Source organism: Mytilus trossulus, chromosome 8 (assembly GCF_036588685.1).
Source record: "Mytilus trossulus isolate FHL-02 chromosome 8, PNRI_Mtr1.1.1.hap1, whole genome shotgun sequence".
Taxonomy (NCBI): domain Eukaryota; kingdom Metazoa; phylum Mollusca; class Bivalvia; order Mytilida; family Mytilidae; genus Mytilus; species Mytilus trossulus.
Window position 1 is genome coordinate 8,772,045 of NC_086380.1, and position 22,080 is coordinate 8,794,124.

A 22,080-nucleotide genomic window follows, 5' to 3' on the forward strand; every position below is an offset into this window, starting at 1 on the left:
CTGAGAAGTGAATCTTATTGCAAATTGTTTTCAATATCACTCCTATGTAGAACAGAAAGCCTAAATGTTTTTGAACAGTTGTTTAACCCCACTACATTATTTATGTATGTGCCTGTCCCAAGTCAGGAGCATGTAATTCAGTGGTTGTCGTTTGTTTATGTGTTACATATTTGTTTTTCGTTTATTTTTTTATATAAATAAGGCCATTAGTTTTCTCGTTTGAATTGTTTTACATTGTCTTATTGGGGCCTTTTATAGCTGACTATGCGGTATGTACTTTGCTTGTTGTTGAAGGCCGTACGGTGATCTATAGTTGTTAATTTCTGTGTCATTTTGATGTCTTGTAGATAGTTGTCTCATTGGCAATCATAACCCATCTCCTTTTTCATATGTACTATTTAAAAGAAATATGGTAGTGAGTTTCAATCAATCAATAACTACAAGTCTTTCAGTAATAACTTTATGAGTCATGCACCTTTTCTTGAAACTAAGGTAGGGACAAACTATAGTAAATATCTAGACTACAGTCAAATTCTTTGCAAGTCTTCGGCATACAAATAATTCAATCAGAACTATGTTGAGTCAGTGTGTATCTTATAGATTTATACACTGGTGTTTTATAAAATAAACAAGAAACAATTCTAGCACAATTTTATTTATTATTAATAAATATATGTTATGATGTGATTGTATCATGCAAAAAGAAGGATCAATACAAATTTTAATAAAATGTTCCCTTTATATTTACTCATATGTGACTTTAAATAACTCATAGAAATAGCAATTTCTTACAAAAGTTAAGATGATTATGAAATAGTTAATCATCTTTTTCCATTTTTTTTCAATATGTAAGAATACTTTGAATTCATAGTTCAAGACATTTTTAATCTTTAAAAAGTGTTTCAATTTTGAATGACTCTTTCGTATTTTTTGGAAGATTCTAAACTCCAATCTTCTGTTCCATAAAATAATAAAGTATTTACTGAACTAACGCTGCTACAAAAAAAAAACCCCAGACAGTATTGAACTAAAAGGCAACGAACAAAGTATACATTTTTTCAATTACTAGACAACAGATAAGGCTGGCAAGTTTCATAACATACATCATGTGCATGTACATGTTAGTACAACGATTTTATTTACTGAATACCACATTCTTTATATCATTTAAGATGACATGTTATGAACCTCTGACTATCTTGCAGGTTTTGTTTTATATTTGTGCATGCTTTCAAATCTTTACATATCAAGTGACTTTTGTCAATATTGGTGGAAACATAAAGATTTCAGAAGAAATGTAGATCATATAATTATTGAAACAAAGTCCAGCATAATATTTGCTATTTTTGAGATTTCTTCATCCTTAAAATATAATACAAAAAATCATAAAGGTCTTGTATATCATGTACATTGCCATAGATCTCATGTTCATTTTCAACAGCTGAATTTTTTTTTAAAGATTTTGTAATGTTGTTGATTTTGCAACTGGCCATAACTTTGGAATCAATTATTTTCCTTTTACTGACTTTAACAGGTTGATTATATAAGTTTTTGTCAGGTTAACTACACTGTGGTAGGACATTTTGTTTCATTTGCAAGTAAATGCAACTTAAAAAAATAAAATCAATCTTACAATCAGTGCAACTAAGGGAAACAATTATTAGTTTTCCCAAAACTCATGGGTCTTGTATAGAAATCATAAAACAGTGAATTATATTCCTAAATTGCACTGATTTTGAAATTTATTTTACCTTTTTCAATTGTTCTTACTTGAACAAGTACCAGAATCACTGAGAATATCATGTCAGAGAAGGATACTTGTCAATTGTTTTTTTTACTCCATAGTCAATGGTTAGTTTTAGGAAAATTATAGCCTATAGCTATTGAATAAAAGATAATTCTAACATAGAGATAGATGCTGGTCCTACCTAGATACTTGTTTTTTTCTCCTTTTTCACATGTTTGTTCTGTTGTGTATGCTTTAATAATATTTACTTATGACAAAAAAATCTTATAAAAGTAAGGGAAGCACTACCAAATCTTTATATCAATAATACAATTTTCACAAGGGGCAAGTATTATAACACCATTTGTAGAAATGGAATATATAAATACAAATCTTGAAAATAAAATAATTTTGTAAAACATTGACAAACTAAAAATATACAATTTCAGTCAGATTATAACATACATTAAAAATCTGTAGTATCTACAAATCTGTAGGGACAATACATGCATTGGGTAACAGAAGGAACATTGGGTAACAGTAAGAACATTAGTTATTGTACATTATATATAATTACCAATGTCTACTGTTCTATATACTTGGCAGATCATAAAAACTATCATTTTTATAAAATTCTTTAGGAAAAAGTTTTAAATACCATTCACACATAAGTTATTTTGAAGGAGTGATCAAAGAGGGACTCTTTTTTAAAGAACCACTATTTTAAGGAAATTTAAGTCTTTCTGTTTATTAGGTTATGATTGTTCCTGAGAGTTTGGTTCATATATATATATATATATGAATGAATGAGAAGATGTGGTATGATTGCCAATTAAAAACCTCTCCTCAAGAGACCAAATGACACTTGAATTGATATCAATATGTCACCTACAAAAATGAGTTAACCCAAACTAATAGTCAACGATAAAAGGCCCCAAAATGGCAAATGTAAAACTATTCAAAGATATTCCCTAGTAAGAGAGATGTTGGATTTAAGATTGAAATGAATAATTGAGTGGATAAAATGATTAATGTTAGAAAGACAAACAAATTTAAAAATATCAAATCCTATTTCGATCAATTTCAAATTAAGAAGTAAAATAGAAAGATTGCACTTAAATATATATATATATATAAAAGAATGTCATTTAAGATTATAAGATATTAAATCTATTGAATTTGACTGATATAAAATAACCAAAAGGGCACATTCAAATGAATACAAATTAACAATAACAAGACATACATTATTTTACATCCCTTCCCCCATCATACAAATAATAAATCTATTATTGAAACCTCTTGAAAGAATTGAGGGTTGAGATTTTAAATTTGCAACTGTTATACAAGTGCAAGGTTTAGCTAGCTATAAAATCAGGTTATTTACACCATTTTCTACATAAGAAAATGCCCTCAGGCTCACCAAGTCAGGAAAATGACAGTTGTTATCCATTCATTTGGTGTGTTTGAGCTTTTGATTTTGCCATTTGATTACAGACTTTCTGTTTTGAATATTGCTAAGAGTTCAGTACTTTTGTTATCTTCCAGTTTATAACAGTTTTTTAACATACACAACACAATTTATAAATGGTAAATTGACAGTACTGGGGTCTCTGACATACCGTTTATTAATAGATATAGGAAGATGTGGTGTGAGTGCCAATGAGACAACTCTCCATCCAAATAACAATTTAAAAAGTAAACCATTATAGGTTAAAGTACGGCCTTCAACAAGCCTTGGCTCACACCGAACAACAAGCTATAAAGGGCCACAACATAACTGTAATGTAAAGCCATTCAAACGGGAAAACCAATGGTCTAATCTATATAAACAAAATTGTTTCTTTGCATAATAATAGTTGAACAATGGACACAAATGAGTAATTATTATTGTGATTTCAGATAATACCACATACAAATAATGCTATTGAAATTTATTTTTGTGAAATTGATCTGGTAGCAGCTTTCAAATTAACATACACAGAATCCCAATTTTCAATTCTCTGGATCCTTCAATTGTATAAATCTTTTATAAAAAAATTTGTAAGGGTTCCGCGGAACCCAGTGTCTCGCCTACTTTTGTTGAAAATCACAGGCTCAACAAAATGAGGAAAAATATCAATAAAAATATTCCTCTTGATACTATACTTTGATTGTAAGAAACTTCTGTCCAAGTTTAGTAAAAATCCAGGATAGTTTATGAATTTAATAAACGTTTAAAAACTTTAACTGCAGACTGTATGTAATGTTAACTGGAAGAAAAACTAAGTCTATTTATATAAAAGTAAAATACAGATACACAGGTTCAAAATATTAACAAAATTTCCTTCTAAATACTAGCTTATGATCATAAACAAGCTTCTGTCTAAATTTGGTACAAATTAAAAGTAAAATAAGAAAGTGATTAATATTTTTTTTAATTTAACCACAGATTGAATTTATTGTTTCCTGGCAGAAAAACTAAGTCCATTTAAAAGTAAAATACGGAAAAAATGGATTTATTTTTTTACAAAATTTACTTCTGAATATTATCTTTTGATCATAAACAAGCTTCTGTCCAAGTTTGGTACAAACCCAGGATAGTTTAAGAAAGTTATTAAAATTTTAAAAACTTGAACCACAGAGTGATTGTAATGTTTCCCCACAGAAAAACTAAGTCCATTTATAAGTAAAATACGGTAAAAATGGAATTTTATTTTTACAAAATTTACTGCTGAATACTACCTTATGATCATAAACATGCTTCTGTCCACATTTGGAAGTTATCCAGTATAGTTTAAGAAAGTTATTAAAATTTCAAAAACTTTAACCACAGGGTGAATGTAATGTTTCCCCGCAGAAAAACTAAGTCCAGTTATAAGTATAATACGGAAAAAATGGAATTTTATTTTCACAAAATTTACTTCTGGATACTATCTTATGATCATAAACAAGCTTCTGTCCACGTTTGAAAGTAATCCAGTATAGTTTAAGAAAGTTATTAAAATTTCAAAAACTTTAACCACAGAGTGAATATTTGTGGACGCCGCCGACGACGACGCCGCCGCCGACAACGCCGCCGCCGACGGAATGTAGGATCGCTTAGTCTCGCTTTTTCGACAAAAGTCGAAGGCTCGACAAAAAGTCATTGAGCAAGTTTGAGTTGCCTGATTTTGACATGGTTTTGCACAAAACAAATTATCATCTAGCAAATGTCTGATAAAAATGAAATATATATATAAATATTAATCAGCAGCACTTATTTAAAGTCTTCCTTTAAATGATGTACTTCAGTGATCCTAACATTTGACACTTATTACAAAACCTCACCTAAGTACATCCTTAAATCAGCAAAAGCTGTTCTAAAATAATTTGTAGATGCATGATTGCCTAACATACAAAATATATCTTGAGATTGTCAACCGACACAATAGTGACATAATAGGTTTACAGGAAACATTATCGACACAATAGTGACATAATAGGTTTACATGAAACATAATCGACACAATAGTGACATAATAGGTTTACACAAAACATACTTGACACAATAGTGACATAATAGGTTTACATGAAACATACTCGACACGATAGTGACATAATAGGTTTACATGAAACATACTCGACACAAAAGTGACATAATAGGTTAACAGGAAACATACTTGAAACAATAGTGACATAATAGGTTTACAGGAAACATACTTGACACAATAGTGACATAATAGGTTTACATTAAACATACTCGACACAATAGTGACATACTAGGTTTACAAGAAACATACTCGACACAATAGTGACATAATAGGTTTACAAGAAACATACTCGACACAATAGTGACATAATAGGTTTACATGAAACATACTCGACACAATAGTGACATAAAAGGTTTACATGAAACATACTTGACACAATAGTGACATAATAGGTTTACACAAAACATACTTGACACAATAGTGACACGATACACAACTATCAATCAACTTAATAATATAAATGGCTGAACTCTCTTGTAATAGTATGTGTTTTTAAAGAGAAATCATCAAGACTTTAAAAATCTATAAATTCTCAGATCCTTAGGGTATGACAACCAAAAACTATTTATGGCACTAGTGGACTATGTACAGGACAATTTATAGAAGATTGCATACATCAGATAATAATTTACTGAATTATTAAAATATTCAAAATGTATCCATTTACATGATGAATATTACATTCTGGATGATGGAAGTTGTTATGTATCATATAAATATCATTGTCTTTATAGGCACCAATCTACTGTGAAATCAGAATCTTCATTTCACAACCTGAAAATACAGAAAATATTTTCATAACTGAAGAATGTTAAGCGAATACATCCAGTATTCTAAATATGCATGTAGTACCTAAATGAAAACTAAGGAATGGATAACAAAGTTTTAACCACAGGCAAACATTTTGGAGAAATAAGTTAAAGCATGTAAAACTAAAAATATTTTTTTAAATGAAAATGCATTTATCAAAATGATAAAGTAAAATAAAAACATTTCCATTTTGTCTGACAATCCACATCAAAACAAGTTTGAGGCTGAAAATCTTGTCTCTGGATAATTACCCGCTTGATATGGTATAGGCCATGTATCAACATGGACTTCGCGTGTAGCTATGCTGTGTTATTAGTTTTACAAATATTCTTATGATTTTTATTTTTTTTTACATATCTGTACTGACTTTTATTCCAATAATAAAGAAAGGGACGGTTAAAAACTAAGTAAATTAATGCAAAAACCTCATCTTATTTCATAAATCTTGGGGTATAAAATGAGATTTGTATAGTTTCTTAAATAATCTAAAAGGCTAGTGGTGGATTAGCTCAGACCTACAATATTAATATTGCCACACTTGTCTAATGATGATAGTTGTATGTGGACCTCAAGATTTTGCTTTTGCTTGCAATTTTTTGTGTTTAGTCTAACTATGTGTACATATCTGCTTATATATATCTATGTTCAGCCTAAGTGGCCAAGTGGTCTAGAGCGATAGACATAATGCAGCTTGTCTCTGTATATATACCCAATAGCATGAGTTAGAATCCTGATGAGGAAAGAACAAAAATTTGCTACATAAATATAACCCTCCCTCCACTTCATTCTTGCTCAGGACAAATATACCTTTGCCAACTTAATACACATAACTATGAACTAACCTGAAATACTTCACTGATACCTAGCAATGTATCTTTTTTTTCACTGATATAAAATAATCTGTATTTTCCAGGATCTAGTGATAAATTATGGAATGTTACAAATGAGCAGCCGTCTTTGTTCATTTTTGCTCCCTGAATTATATACACATAGGCGATCTGGTCTCGTATACTTCTGAAATTTTCCTGCATAAATAAAATAAAATTGAAGTATTAAAGTTATACTTAAAACACTTTTTTCCCCTTAGAAAAATTGAAGTCCTAAAATTTTTACAAAAAAGCTTTTTCCTTAAAATAAAATATTCAAAAGTAATTATATTTCATTTTAAAGAAAAAGCTTTTTTCTTTAAAATAAAATATAAGTACTTTAAGTTTTTTACAAGAACTTTTTTCTTTACAATAAAATAAAAGTACTTTAAGTTATATATAAAAAGCCTTTTTCTTTAAAATAAAATAGTATACATGGGTTGAAAATTATTTCCTTCTTGTAAATTTCCTGTTATTTGACAAAATATAATGTCATTATAACCATTTTAGACACATGGAGAACAATAACAAATACATCCCAATATATTTAAAGAGAGATAAATTAAAAGACACAAAATTATGCGATGGGTGTAAGATTATATACTTTCCTTAAAATTTTCATTAAAAAGTTAGGTCTCCAAATAAAAAGAGTGAGTGGCCCTGTCAACCTGTGACGATGAAAAAGCAGGTCATGACCTGCATTGAAGAATCAAATCTCAGGTCATAACGCGTACAAACTTTTTCGAGCTAAATTTCAGTATTATGGTACATTTTCTTATAATGTATATCAAAGATACCAAAACATCAATGCATGTTCACTTGGTTAATTTATTTTAAATCCTATTAATTATTATTTCATTGCACTTTTAAAGATTTTTATAAATTAGAGCATCACAGTCTTGCATTCATTACTTTTATTATAATCAGCAAGGTTTAGTGTGATTAGAATTTACTTTTAAGATGTGATATTTTATTGTTTGAGGAACTGGCTAAGTAGCCTTCAAATTCATCATATATTACTACAACAAATGGAAGTTTTTAACGACCTTGACTGGCTATACAGCCCTTGCACGGTCGGTTTGAAAAGGAAATAAGGTTATGATAAAATATAGTAATACAGTTAAAAGAAGTATAAATGTAAAAAATAATTTACATTTTTTTTTAAAATATTGTATAAAGGTATAAAAATAATACAAATTTATTTTTCAATATGTATTTGAATTTTATATTATCATGATTTAATCTTTTTCACCCATAAAACGTAAATATAAGGAATAATTTTGAATGGTGACAAATAAGGGGAAGTAACCGTCTAGTTGAAATATGTTTTGCAAACCAATAATGCAATTTATTTACGACCTAAAGCTAAGGTAATTGGTGTTAATTAACAGTGTGTTTGACACCAAAGCTGTCAAGTGAAGCCATTCACTTAATGGGTCACTTAATTTGACAGTTTAAATAGCTAGATGATCTTCCTGTTCATGGAAGAATTGCAAATTTGCCGGTATTTCAAAGAAATATTACTTATGAAATCAATCTCAAGGCTAAGAAATACGGGTGAAATCGGGTCATTTTCGGAATTTCCGGGTTATTTCAATGACCCGGCGGGTGTTCCGGGAGATTCCTCAAAATTGTGAAAATCTCGGGTCACACCCGCAGAAAGCGGGTCACTTGACAGGTGTAGCAGTTAGGATTATTATGTCATAATTATTTCCCTTGTTTAAAACTATAAATTTCATATTTCTTAAGTTGATAATTTACTTGAAGCTTATTCAGTATATATTTGTTAAATTGCATAGCTTTTGCTATTTGAAATCATTATTTAGAGATATTTATCTTAATTGTAAAGTTTAATATTTGCATCGTTGCAACTTCTCTGGATACCTTCGGTGAGAGATTTATATATTTTATATAACTTCTTTTAGATTCTTATTTTGAATCCTCTGAGGACTGACATTCAGTCCAACCAAGGAAAGCCAGGCTTTCCAAACCTTTGATAAGATTAGTGCATTTGCTACATGCCTCCTTAGTACGGTTAATTTGAAGTCATTGACTGCTCCATTTCTAATTAGTTTTGGCTTTACATGATAACAGTTGTACTTTGCTGATTAAATTATATATTGTTTTCAGTTTTTGGTTATCATTTACTTAGATTTATTACAGCTCATCACTTTTGGCATCAGTCGTTTTCCGCACATCAGTTTACAAACTAGAATTAGCTGTGGTCCGCATCCCCGAATCTTAGGCAGAATTGTTCCTGCTACATTTGGTAGTGCGGGTGGGGTGTGGAATTCTAAAGCAGCTTTTCTGGTTTGTAACTGATCAAAATTATACTAAGAAATGGAGCAGACATTTGAGTCAATTCTTGTTGTGATTGGATATGGCAGTCCTCATCAGAGCAGTTTTGCATAGTTTTTTCTGGGGTATTTTATGTTCATTGTTTGGTTCATTTTCTACATGTAGATTTAGTTATGATTAGGTTTGAAGAAAAACCTTGTTTGTTTGATGGTATCAGTATTGATATTACTGATTATTTTGTCCATTTTGAGACAGTTTCTCTTTGGAATAAGTGGAATGAATTTGAGATGGCATGTCAGTTAATAATGAATTTGAGAGGTGATGCTCAAACTGTTTTACGTTTCTTAAAAAGGCCACAGTTATATGATTATGACTGCTTGAAAAATGTTCTCTTTCAGAGGTTCAATCCTAAGGAGAGGATGGCATATTTTAAATTTCAACTGCGAGTTTGCAGCTTGAAAGAAAAGGAAACAATTTCTGATTTTGGTCAGCGTTTTAAGATACTAGCTCATAAGGCTTATCCTGATAATTTTTCTGATTTGGATTCGTATTTTATTGACTTATTTACATCATTTTTGAATATTGAGATGGCTAAATTTGTCACATTTAAGCACCCACATAGTTTAGACGAGGCGGTATCACTAGCTATTGAATATGAAGCTGTTCATTTTTCTGGTGATCCTGAGATTATTAATGAGACAGAAAGTTTAGATTGTTGTAAATCAGTTCATAACAGTTTTGAAATTTTGATTAATATATTGAGGAGGCGATTAAGATCACGAAGGAAACGTAAACCAAAGAGATGTTTTAAATGTCATCAGTTAGGTCATGTCAGGTCTAAGTGTTCCAACGCGTCTTCTATATGTCATTCTAGAGATTACAGGTCTGCAGATAGTCAAGCGAAGATCTCAGAAATAGGCGAGATGTTAAAGAATGATAATTGTAGTTCAGATTGTGTAACCTTTGTTTAATGGTTGTTTTTACATTGTGTTTTATATTTATAGTTTTACTTCATATTTATTTCAATGTACTCAGGGGTGTCATGCCTCTCAGTTTTGGCTGTTTAGTTTTTCTTTTTCAAAGGGAGGGATGTTGTACATCCCAACTTGATTTATTCTTCATTTTCAATACTGACTTGAATTATGGCTGATTTTCTGTTTAGTTTGAAGTGTAGACTGTTTGCATGGTTAGCTAGTTTTAGTAGGAATTGGTTTGTTTTATGAGTTGTTGCTTGTTTGTCTGGATTGTAATCTCTAGCTAAATATCTTTTATTTAGAGAGTTTATGAGAGACCGACTTCTTGACTTTTGTCATGGCAGAAACCAATAGAGTGAACGTTAAGTTTGAAGTTAGGAACACTTCAAGCCTATACAGATGGATCTTATCCATTAATTATAACCTTGCTAAAAAGCTGGGCATCGTCCAACTTTATTTTTGACCCTTGCATACAGATGGACCCGATCCATCTCCGGTGGCACAACGTCTGTGTTACCGTTATCAACAACGATGGATTGCAGTAATAGAACCCGGTGGTACACGTCAAATGTGCCACTGTGAGATCAACATTGGTGGACATTGCCTGGTATAACTTTTCATGCTGGATTTCAACCGTTAGCTGTGCCGTTACCCTATATGCCGTACCACTGATTCAGAGGCCTACCTATATACCAAGAGGACTTAAAGTCGCGTCCGTTAACAGAGGAAGCTGATTCCGATGTGTTTGTGTATGCGTTAAATAGTGACATTAATTTAATTAATTTAAAATGGATATAATGACATGTGTTTGAAAGATGTTTTATCTGGTGAACGTTGATAGACTTTTGATAAACCAAATTTTCAAATGTTATTTCATTTACATTTGTTTTCAAAGGGAGGAGGAGGTTATCTGACTAGTGTTGCGATCTCCTTGAACATTCCCGTGCTTCAACTTTAACTGATGTATATTTGATTTAACGTTTGATCCTGACATTTGGATTTAATGTGGGTATTGATGCAGATACATGAATTTGATAGACATTTCAGTTTGCAGACTTTTATTTATGAAATTTATTGTTTGTCTTAGGGGGGAGGAATGTAGCAGTTAGGATTATTATGTCATAATTATTTCCCTTGTTTAAAACTATAAATTTCATATTTCTTAAGTTGATAATTTACTTGAAGCTTATTCAGTATATATTTGTTAAATTGCATAGCTTTTGCTATTTGAAATCATTATTTAGAGATATTTATCTTAATTGTAAAGTTTAATATTTGCATCGTTGCAACTTCTCTGGATACCTTCGGTGAGAGATTTATATATTTTATATAACTTCTTTTAGATTCTTATTTTGAATCCTCTGAGGACTGACATTCAGTCCAACCAAGGAAAGCCAGGCTTTCCAAACCTTTGATAAGATTAGTGCATTTGCTACATGCCTCCTTAGTACGGTTAATTTGAAGTCATTGACTGCTCCATTTCTAATTAGTTTTGGCTTTACATGATAACAGTTGTACTTTGCTGATTAAATTATATATTGTTTTCAGTTTTTGGTTATCATTTACTTAGATTTATTACAGCTCATCACTTTTGGCATCAGTCGTTTTCCGCACATCAGTTTACAAACTAGAATTAGCTGTGGTCCGCATCCCCGAATCTTAGGCAGAATTGTTCCTGCTACACAGGTATGAAAGACTATTGTATGATTTGATATTTTTCTGGAAATTTTCAATATAGAAATAAAAGTAAAGAACTTCAATTTGAAATACAGATTGTGTAAAAAAAAACATACTTTATTTTACAAATAAACCAGATGCTCCGCAGGGCGTAGCTTTATACGACCGCAGAGGTTGAACCCTGAACGGTTGGGGCAAGTATGGACACAACATTCAAGCTGGATTCAGCTCTTAATTTGGATTGTGATTAAATAGTTGACACAGCATAGGTTTCTGACACAGAATGAATGTGTTCTAATGAACTTAAATTTTTTGTTTTCTCTTAGAGCAATTCACTATGCTGTTGAATATTAATCCTCTCAAAAAAAAGTTTGAAGAAATTTTCTTTTTATTTATGAAATTTCAAATGAGAAAAATTGAACCCAATTTTTTTAATCACATCCCCCTTTCCCTTATTCCAAAACTAATCTGAGCAATTAACATTTCTAATGGAGTTTGCAACAATAACTACTCATTTAAATACATCATAAAATATTAAGATGTAAAAAAACTGCTTGTTATCACTGAATGGTAAAGATTATTTTAATTTATCAGTTGGTAGTAAAAAGTGAATATACATTGTATATTATATATAACAAAGATTTAAGTTGATTCTGGACAAAGAAAGATAACTCCAATTAAAAAAAAAATCTTGCTATTTCACAATATTGTGCAATTAGATATTTCTTGCTTACTATTATGGACAAAAAAAGATAACTCTAATTAAAAAAAAAATTTGCTATTTCACAATATTGTGCAATTAGATATTTCTTCCCATTGCACAATACTGTGCAATTGAAGAGTCTTGCTATTGCACAATACTGTGAAATTGAAGATTTCTTGCTATTGTGCAATACCATACAATGGAAAATTTCTTGCTATTGCACAATACTTAAAATATAATAATTTTAGATCCTGATTTGGACCAACTTGAAAACTGGGCCCATAATAAAAAATCTAAGTACATGTTTGGATTCAGCATATCAAAGAACCCCAAAATTTCAATTTTTGTTAAAATCAAACTAAGTTTAATTTTGGACCCTTTGGACTTCAATGTAGACCAATATGAAAACAGGACCAAAAATGAAGAATCTACATACACAGTTAGATTTGGCATATCAAAGAACCCCATTTATTCAATTTTTGATGAAATCAAACAAAGTTTAATTTTGGACCCCGATTTGGACCAACTTGAAAGCTGGGCCAATAATCAAGAATCTAAGTACATTTTTAGATTCAGCATATCAAAGAACCCAACCGATTCATTTATTGTCAAAATCAAACTAAGTTTAATTTTGGACCCTTTGGACCTTAATGTAGACCAATTTGAAATCGGGACCAAAAGTTAAGAATCTAAAATACACAGTTAGATTCGGCATATCAAAGAACCCTAATTATTCAATTTTGATGAAATTAAACAAAGTTTAATTTTGGACCCTTTGGGCCCCTTATTCCTAAACTGTTGGGACCAAAACTCCCAAAATCAATACCAACCTTCCTTTTATGGTCATAAACCTTGTGTTTGAATTTCATAGATTTCTTTTTACTTATACCAACGTTATGGTGCGAAAACCAAGAAAAATGCTTATTTGGGTCCCTTTTGGCCCCTAATTCCTAAACTGTTGGGACCTTAACTCCCAAAATCAATACCAACCTTCCTTTTGTGGTCATACACATTGTGATTGAATTTCATTGATTTCTATTTACTTAAACTAACGTTATTGTGCGAAAACCAAGAATAATGCTTATTTGGGCCCTTTTTGGCCCCTAATTCCTAAACTGTTGGGACCAAAACTCCCAAAATCAATCCCAACCTTTCTTTTGTGGTCATAAACCTTGTGTCAAAATTTCATAGATTTCTATTAACTTAAACAAAAGTTATAGTGCGAAAACCAAGAAAATGATTATTTGGGCCCTTTTTGGCCCCTTATTCCTAAAATATTGGGACCAAAACTCCCAAAATCAATACCAACCTTCCTTTTATGGTCATAAACCTTGTGTTCAAATTTCATAGATTTCTATTAACTTTTTCTAAAGTTAGAGTGCGAAAACTAAAAGTATTCGGACGACGACGACGACGACGCAGACGACGACGCCAACGGGATAGCAATATACGACGAAAATTTTTCAAATTTTGCGGTCGTATAAAAATCAGATATTACCAAAAGAAGCATTTATTGTCTTACATTGTAAATAAATTGGTTGGTGAAGATTTTCACCAAATCATGGTTTGACGCTATTTTAACTATCACAATCGAACGATAAGAAAAAATAACACAAATTGTTGAGTACATGTAAATGCATGCATTTTGTTAAATTGGCATATTCAATATCCTAGTCTGAACTACTTACAATGTACAAAGGATTCCTCCAATCAGCCATAACTAAAGGCTGTTGTTGAAATCAACATTCTATATATAGATGCTCAGGGGTCATCTTACCTCTCAATCTCTTATTTGTATACCTACTTTATACAATACAATCCAATCCCATTAATCAGGGAGGTATTCTAAGTTAGGACTTATATCAAATTTATACCTACTTTATACAATCCTATCCAATCCCATTTGTCAGTGAGGTATTCTAAGTTAGGACTAATATCAAATTTATACCAATTTTAAACAATCCAATTCAATCCCATTTGTCAGGGAGGTATTCTAAGTTAGGACTAATATCAAATTTATACCTACTTTATACAATCCAATCCAATCCCATTAATCAGGGAGATATTCTAAGTTAGGACTAATATCAAATTTATACCAACTTTATACAATCCTATCCAATCCCATTTATCAGGGAGATATTCTAAGTTAGGACTAATATCAAATTTATACCAACTTTATACAATCCTATCCAATCCCATTTGTCAGGGAGGTATTCTAAGTTAGGACTTATATCAAATTTATACCTACTTTATACAATCCTATCCAATCCCATTTATCAGGAAGGTATTCTAAGTTAGGACTTATATCAAATTTATAATGAACATCTTCTTCCTGATTGCTGGTCCATTTTGTAGATGACGTTATATGTAGAAATCTGACTGGTAATGGGATGGGTGGAGATGAGTATATCTGAAATAACAAACATTGTACTGTGATTACACATCTATAAATCTGTGAAACATTCCACAGCATTCCCTATGAGATTGAAAGTTACTCCTGACCAATAGAAGCCAGTAAGAATGGTATGGAATTGCCCAAAAAAATTTGCCTATCAAAAAATTTAAACATACAAACATAATTATTACACATTGTTTTATTTATCCAATGGAATCCATTATGAATTGTGAGGTCATTCTCACAGTATCTAAAATTAATACCTCAGAAAGAAAAATTCTCATTTCTATCAAAGCAGAATAACCTGGTTTTATTGGAACAGTAAAAGTAAGCTCATGAACAGTAACTGTAACTTAACGATTTTCATGATTCAAACTGATAAAGTAAGTATTATATTCAATTGTTTCAGTGCCTGAAATGAGGGCCAGCCGAAGGCTGGCCCGAAAAAATTTTTTTGGGCAAGTAAAATTTCAGGATTACTGGCCCAAATGATATAGTGCAAGCCCAAATATTTTTGACAAATTTTTGTAGTAAGAAGTAAAGAAAAAACACAAAAAAAGACCAATAATTTTAATATTATTATAATTTTCTATTCCTCAATCAGTCCTTCTCTGCACATGGCCCTGAAGACACCTGATTCTGTACTATATTCTTCGTCATCAGAATAGTCTGAATCTTCACATCCTAATATTATATGCTGAGGCTCTGGCTCGATGTCTTCAGTTAGAATTGGCTCATGGACTTCAGCTAAATGTTCATTGATTGCTGCTGTTGTTTCCTTGGTGACATTGACTGTTGCCTCTTTTATTTTGTCCTGCTGTGCCACATCCTTGAAATTGGGTCTTCTTATGACACCACTGTTCCATAGGAGAATGGCTGGCTTAGGATCAAACCTGTTAATGAAACAATCAAAACATAATTGGAGAAAATTCATTTGAAAAAACAAATAAAATAACAGTAAAACAGTGATTTAGAACAAAAGAGCTTACTTTTCTATGGGTGGTGAATGGAGCCTGATTGTCATTTGGCTGGCTAAGGACTCTTCATTTAAAGAAGATCTGAAAGTTGTCTTTACAGATTTCATTTGACGAAAACCTCTCTCACATTCAGATGATGAACCTAAAAACAAAAGATTTAATTTAAGACAATTTTACCTTTCGTAGTCTATTAATTTTTTTTATTGTGAAACAGTTTCCTTTATGTCTTTACTTTCTACTTAAAATAAATGTTTTGATTACTTGGGAAATGTCAATTGATGTATATACATGCAAGATAAAATTTCATTTTCCAAATACCTGAATACCAAATCAGTTAATCATTGAAATATTTCTGTTGAGAAGAATTAAAATAAATGATTTTTTTTAAAATAAAAAATAAAATGCAATTAGTAGTATTTACCAGGAATTGTTAGGATAAGGTCCATTATAGCCGAGATGTTACCATAGTTTTCCAGGTGCATCTCATTAACCCTCTGCCAAGTAAGGCTTTTGATAACCAAATCACTGTAAAAGACAATTCAAACATTGTAATATGGGTTTTTTGGTAAATTAAAATAACCTGTAAGCACATTAGAACATCATGTTTGAATTCTTGATTTACCCTGTTTATCAATATTTTTATTAAACATTACCTGGAGTATAATGCAGTTTTCATGGCACTCCATTCAAAAACAGCCTCAGCTGTATTGATAGACTCAAGACAAGGACCAAAGTGATCAATCAACTGACTCAACTTGCCATCACCAAAATCTGTTTAAAAAATAAAACTATGTCAAAATAATGTTTATATACTCATGGTTAAATTATGCAGAAATGTTTCAAGCATTTGTACAATTAAACGTTGCTGCTCATGGTATAACAATATCATTTAATCTATCATTATCAATGTAGAGGCTAGAAACAAATTTAAAAGATAAAAAGTAAGTATCGTAATAAATTTTTAGATTGAAGAAAATGCTATAGTAATACAAATTCTGAAACTCTGAAAACAAATTAAAAACAAATGTTAGACATGCATAAAGTATAACAACTATGAATTATAAGTCTGGATGCTGTCAAACACACAATATTGTAGGGTCCCGTCTGGGACCTCAAAATATGGTGTTACTTTTGTAAAAAAATGGTTTGGGGATTTAAGGTTGTGTCCCCTTTACCCTGAAAAACTTGAGCTAGCAAAGAACAAACATAAATTCTAACAATAAAACTAAACATAACAAAACAAATTAAAATAAGCAATTCAACACAGCTTGGATATCACATGCAGCATGAATCAGGCTTCAACCTGCTATCTCAGTTTTGTTGTCATCACTTTGGACAGGCCAAGACCTAAAATTACATATTGACATGGCCTGGATCACAGCTACACATTCAAATCGACTTTGAAGACTTTTTTTAAGCTCATCTATCAGTTTTTGTCGTGCTGATGAGAATGATTCTCCTCTGCGCTGTTGAACTGGTCCAATGTCTTCATCAGGAGTCAATCCCAAAGACTGTTTCCCTTTTAAGAGGAAGGGTCCATCCCTAAAAGGTATAGTAGACAACCAAAGCATTAAGTCAGGCAGAAGGATGAGCCATTGGACAAAGACAAACCCAGGAACAAAACTCACACATAACAACAAACAATAGCATAACTGTGACAACCTCAGGTGCACCTTTAGAAAACCATTCCAGTATATGTTGTGATAGTATGAATGATATTTAAATTTAATATTAGAATAAAGGTTTGAATATTAACTTACTTTGTACTATACAAATCAATTAAGTTGTTTGTTTCTTCGACCATTCCATAAATATCTGAGGCACAGCACTCTCTTCTTTGAAAGACCTTAGACAACCTAAAGAGGATTGTTGCTATGTCTGCTAGGAAGTAGCAGTACAACATGACATGCTTAGACTTCACAAGCTTTAGAAGACCCTTGGCTTTCCCACTTGTGCTTGCAGAGGACCTCTCGACAGCATCAGGAGAGCATATCTACATGATTGAAAGAAGATAATACTTAACGTTTAAAAAAATAAAACAAAAAAGTAGCTATGTGTGTAATGCATGTCTATAAGACAATGTAAGAAGCAGTTAAGTTTCAGGTTTACATTATTTTTTATAATATTTTTATTTTACATTATTGTTTTCTATTTTACTTTGAATTTCATTAATTATCTACATGGGATCTATATTATCATAATTAAGTTACCTGTTCAAGATGTTGCTTGACAGCTTCATAACCAGTCAAGAAATTTTCAAGGGCTCGTAAGAGATGGCCAACCCATCTTGTTCCTCCGATTCTCGTTGGAAGGAGTACTTTCTTGTTTAATGTCCTAAAAGAACTTTTCAAGTTGGCTCTACAATATCAATAAAAGTAAGTTCACTACATGATCTTTATATTTCTTAATAAAACTATATAAACAGTGTGAAGTAATTCTATAGTTTCAAATCAATATCAAATTTTTTGTATATTCAAAGATCAAACAATAAACTTAATTTTATTTGTTACTATTATGATTTTACTATTTTTATCATTATTATTTTTCATTACTTTGGACATCTTTTGTAAGCATAAATTTCCTAACTCAGTCTAGATAAGAAAAGCTTGTAGGTGTCATTACCTGTTAAGGGCACTGTTGTGGTAAAAATAATACAGGCCTTGTAAAAGGCATGTTGTCACTTTGGTGTCTAGCGGCACATGCTTTATGGCATCTTTGAATGCCAGCTCAAGTTTGTGAGCATAGCAGTGGACAGCTACCATGGACGGCTGCAATGACCTAAGCTTTGCAGCTACACCATTATTCTTCCCAAGCATTACAGATGCACCATCACTCCCCATGCCAACAAGCTTCTTTAAAAATTCTTTCCAAGGGACCCCAACCTTTTCAACAGATCTAATCATTGCTGCGATAATTCCATCCGCATCACTTTTATCAACAAAAGCAGGATTAAGGAAAAAAACCTAAAAATAACACTTGGATTTGTAATTGCAATATGATTAGGTCTCAATAATAAATGGAATAATTGAAATTTTGCAGTTTTATAACACACATCAAAATTGTTTGTTAAATTAAGATATCAAAAACGCAGACCCCATACATCTATCCTACATGAGTTTATCTCACAGGTTCTTGTTTGCCTTTTTATTGTTCAGTTCGGAAGTACACACATGATCATAAGTCATTCTTTATTTTTTCTGTGTCATATAACTGTTGTTCGATTGTCTTATTTTATTTTTGTAAATGCACTATTATAAAAATTGGAAACAATATAACCCAATAAAGCTAATTGCCTTATTTATAAATAGATATATATAGGTAGATGTGGTGTGAGTGCCAATGAGACAACTCCTCTCCATGATCATCCAAATAACAATTTTAAAAAAGTAAACCATTTTTAAACAGCCTGCTTAAAGCAATGATACATTTTTTTTTATTTCAAATTACCTTAATTTCCCCAGCATTACAAATCCTGGCGTATACAATTTCCACTTCAGTGACACTACAATCAGTGCTGCCATCTGACAATATTGAAACAAATTTAGAAGACTGGATTATTTGAGCAATCTTGTTTAGTTCAGTTAATGCAATAAATTTGGAAAATTCTTTTGCACTATTTGAATTGAGGTATGTTTGTCCAATATCAAGACCTTTTGCCTTGTCCAATTTCGACATCCAAACATAATCCGAAAAAGGTCTTCCTGCTAAGCACAAGGCATGCACAGTTTTGAACAAGATTGATAATTTATTGATGACAGCTTTGTTCAAACTCTCAATACTTTTCTGAGCTTCTGTTGTCTCTCCTTTAGCAACAAGTGTTCTCCCTTTAATAACACCAACACTTTTAATGTGCGCTTTGCTGGACTCGTGGGACTTAAGTGTCTCGACTTTTGCTGTCGTCCAGCAAAACTCATTTGGTGCTTCGTGAACATCTGTACACAAAGTACAGCTCATTGACTCGGCAGATACCTTCAGCCAAGGTCTTCCTGTCTTCCAAGACTCTTGAAACCTCCTTTTCCCTCTATTTTGTTCATATCTTTAAAGAAAAATGTGAAGAAAATGTAAGAACTCTTACCCCATTTCAGACATTTGTGACCAATTTTAGAAAATTTGACATAATCAAAAAGTATTCCTGTCAGTGTTAAGAAATGCAGCCTATTTTCTCAAAACATACCATCCCCCCCCCCCCCCCCCCCTATCTGAAAAAAGTTCACTCCGAAATTTTGATTGATTGACACTCTGTAAAATTGCAGACAATGAAGAATTGAAGAGAAAATATTACTTACTTGGCATATTTTGAAGGCTTCTTCTCTTCCCCTCCACTTCTTTTCAAAAACGACCATCCGTTTTTCAACTCGGCCATATTTATTTTAGTTGTGCCGTATTACGACCCCTGTATATTTACCAACTTCGTTATCATTGGTCGCGTGTATTCAGTTTGACCAATCACTACGTCCGTTACAAATACGTTTCAGTAAAGTATTAGACAACTCGACCCGGAACAACACGGACCGGATTATAGGACGATAACAAGCTAAGTAATCATAATTTACTGTCCGGGAACGAGTTTCTGATGGGCCGAGTTGTCACAAATGTCTAGTTAAGCAAGAGTTGTCTTCCATTGATTTTTTAACGAGAGAGCTGCTCAGGAAAACCTCGAATTCTTTACATGATTAAATATCATTTTTTAAATTACGATGATTTGAATTTTAGCAGAAGTGTAGGGCAGTCGCCCAAAGGTTTTTATTTGGGCCAGTAATTACTTGTCTTTTGAGAACTTCTGATCGCCCTGACTTAAAAGTGGTCGCCTCTGGCGAGTGGGCAACTGGCCATTTCAGGCACTGCTGTTTTATGGTAGTAATACTTTGTTTTCAACTAACCAATGAAGGTTTATGGGGTATAATAAAGAAACAAAAACTATAGAAAACTTTAATGCACTCTGAAAATGAATTTTGATCAATAGCAGTGGTTGGTTCAGAATTTTCAAAAACATGGCTAATAAATGAGCTCATTATAGATACGGGATTAATTTTTGTATTTATTCCGGATGTGCATTTCGTCTACAAAGGACTCATCACTGACGCTTGAATCCAAAAAAGTTAATAAGGCCAAAGGTATGAAGTTGAAGATAATTAATTCCTTTAAGTTTTGCCAAATACAGCTAAGTTAATCTATTCCTGAGGTAGAAAAGCCTTAGTATTTCAAAATTTCAAGAGAGACAAACCAACAAAATTTAAACTATGTAAAATGAGTGGTTTGTGGACATTAGTGTCAGTTAAAAGTTAATATAAAAAAAAGCATTTGGCAATAAAGCCACATTCCCAAATCCTGGACGTGCTGTCCTTTGAGAGTGTGTAACTAACCTGAATTTCAAACAAAGATGATACTGGTTTATGATCACTAAGTTTATATGACATGTGTGACTCGTATGATAACTGTTTAACATCTAATGCTATATTCTCAAATGAATCTTCATGAACATGCCACAGGATTCTATCACAGTATGCAGGCATTCTCTTTTTGGCACTGTAATATAAAGACAATATATTATAATGCAGTGGTGCATTCTGGCATAAGGTAATAAATAAAAGATGGAATGTTTCTGAGGACACAAGTGCCTGACAGCTCAAGTTTGGCAGTTTTTTAAGTTATAGTGACATAACTTTAGATCATTGATGACCAAAATTCAAAATCTGTCTTCATGTGGAAGTTCTAGAATGGCTTAAACAAAAATAATAAGACTGGTGAAAAGACAGAAAGAAGGAAAGACAGTCAAAATTACCACCTATCACCTCAGTATGACAAATACAATAAATTTGTAGAGAAATTGTCAGACTGATTTTTCAAAATATCAACATGATCAATGAAGTGGAATTAAAGACTTATAGAATTATAAATATGTTTTATTTTATCACCTTCCACTTTTATGACTTGACTTTTATTTTTCTACAGCAGTTTGTTTAAATCTCTGACCAGTAGTCCAGCAGATAGGTGCAATATATGAAGGAATTGTGCACTTCGTGTTAAAAGCACCAAATTTTGCTCAAACATACTTCTATCTATACTCTTCAATTTTAGATATGGAGGCAATCTGGAAAAAAAGTTTACTTCCGGTAAAATCCGAAATGGCGGATGCATGTTT

The 22,080-nt window shown here is 31.7% G+C and overlaps 2 protein-coding genes across 2 annotated transcripts in view; both read right to left on the minus strand.

Moving 5' to 3' along the window:
* Window positions 1–4,850: 4,850 nt before the first annotated feature.
* The window catches only part of LOC134728244 (inositol polyphosphate 5-phosphatase K-like), a 31,997-nt gene continuing 14,767 nt past the window's right edge, over window positions 4,851–22,080 (minus strand). The window contains exons 9-12 of the mRNA XM_063592783.1: window positions 21,302–21,464; window positions 14,815–14,976; window positions 6,891–7,073; window positions 4,851–6,012 (exon numbers count right to left, since the gene is read on the minus strand). Of these exons, the coding sequence (XP_063448853.1) occupies window positions 6,001–6,012; window positions 6,891–7,073; window positions 14,815–14,976; window positions 21,302–21,464 (520 nt within the window). The 3' untranslated portion in view covers window positions 4,851–6,000. The remainder of the gene's footprint in view (window positions 6,013–6,890; window positions 7,074–14,814; window positions 14,977–21,301; window positions 21,465–22,080) is intronic.
* On the minus strand, window positions 15,519–17,966 carry LOC134728246 (zinc finger protein 862-like). Its single transcript, XM_063592787.1, has 5 exons — window positions 17,699–17,966; window positions 16,592–16,709; window positions 16,360–16,463; window positions 15,951–16,080; window positions 15,519–15,854 (listed from the first exon to the last, which is right to left on the minus strand). Exons 2-5 carry the CDS (start codon window positions 16,612–16,614, stop codon window positions 15,551–15,553), a joined length of 561 nt encoding a protein of 186 aa, XP_063448857.1. The 5' UTR covers window positions 16,615–16,709; window positions 17,699–17,966; the 3' UTR covers window positions 15,519–15,550.

Excerpts from the sequence above, each read along its gene's own strand:
- LOC134728246 (XM_063592787.1), bottom strand. The coding sequence starts at position 16,614 with ATGAAAACTGCATTATACTCCAG. Across the intron at positions 16,081-16,359 it reads CCTTATCCTAACAATTCCTG|GTTCATCATCTGAATGTGAG; the intron begins GTAAATACTACT and ends TTTTGTTTTTAG. Across the intron at positions 15,855-15,950 it reads CATTCACCACCCATAGAAAA|GTTTGATCCTAAGCCAGCCA; the intron begins GTAAGCTCTTTT and ends TTTCATTAACAG.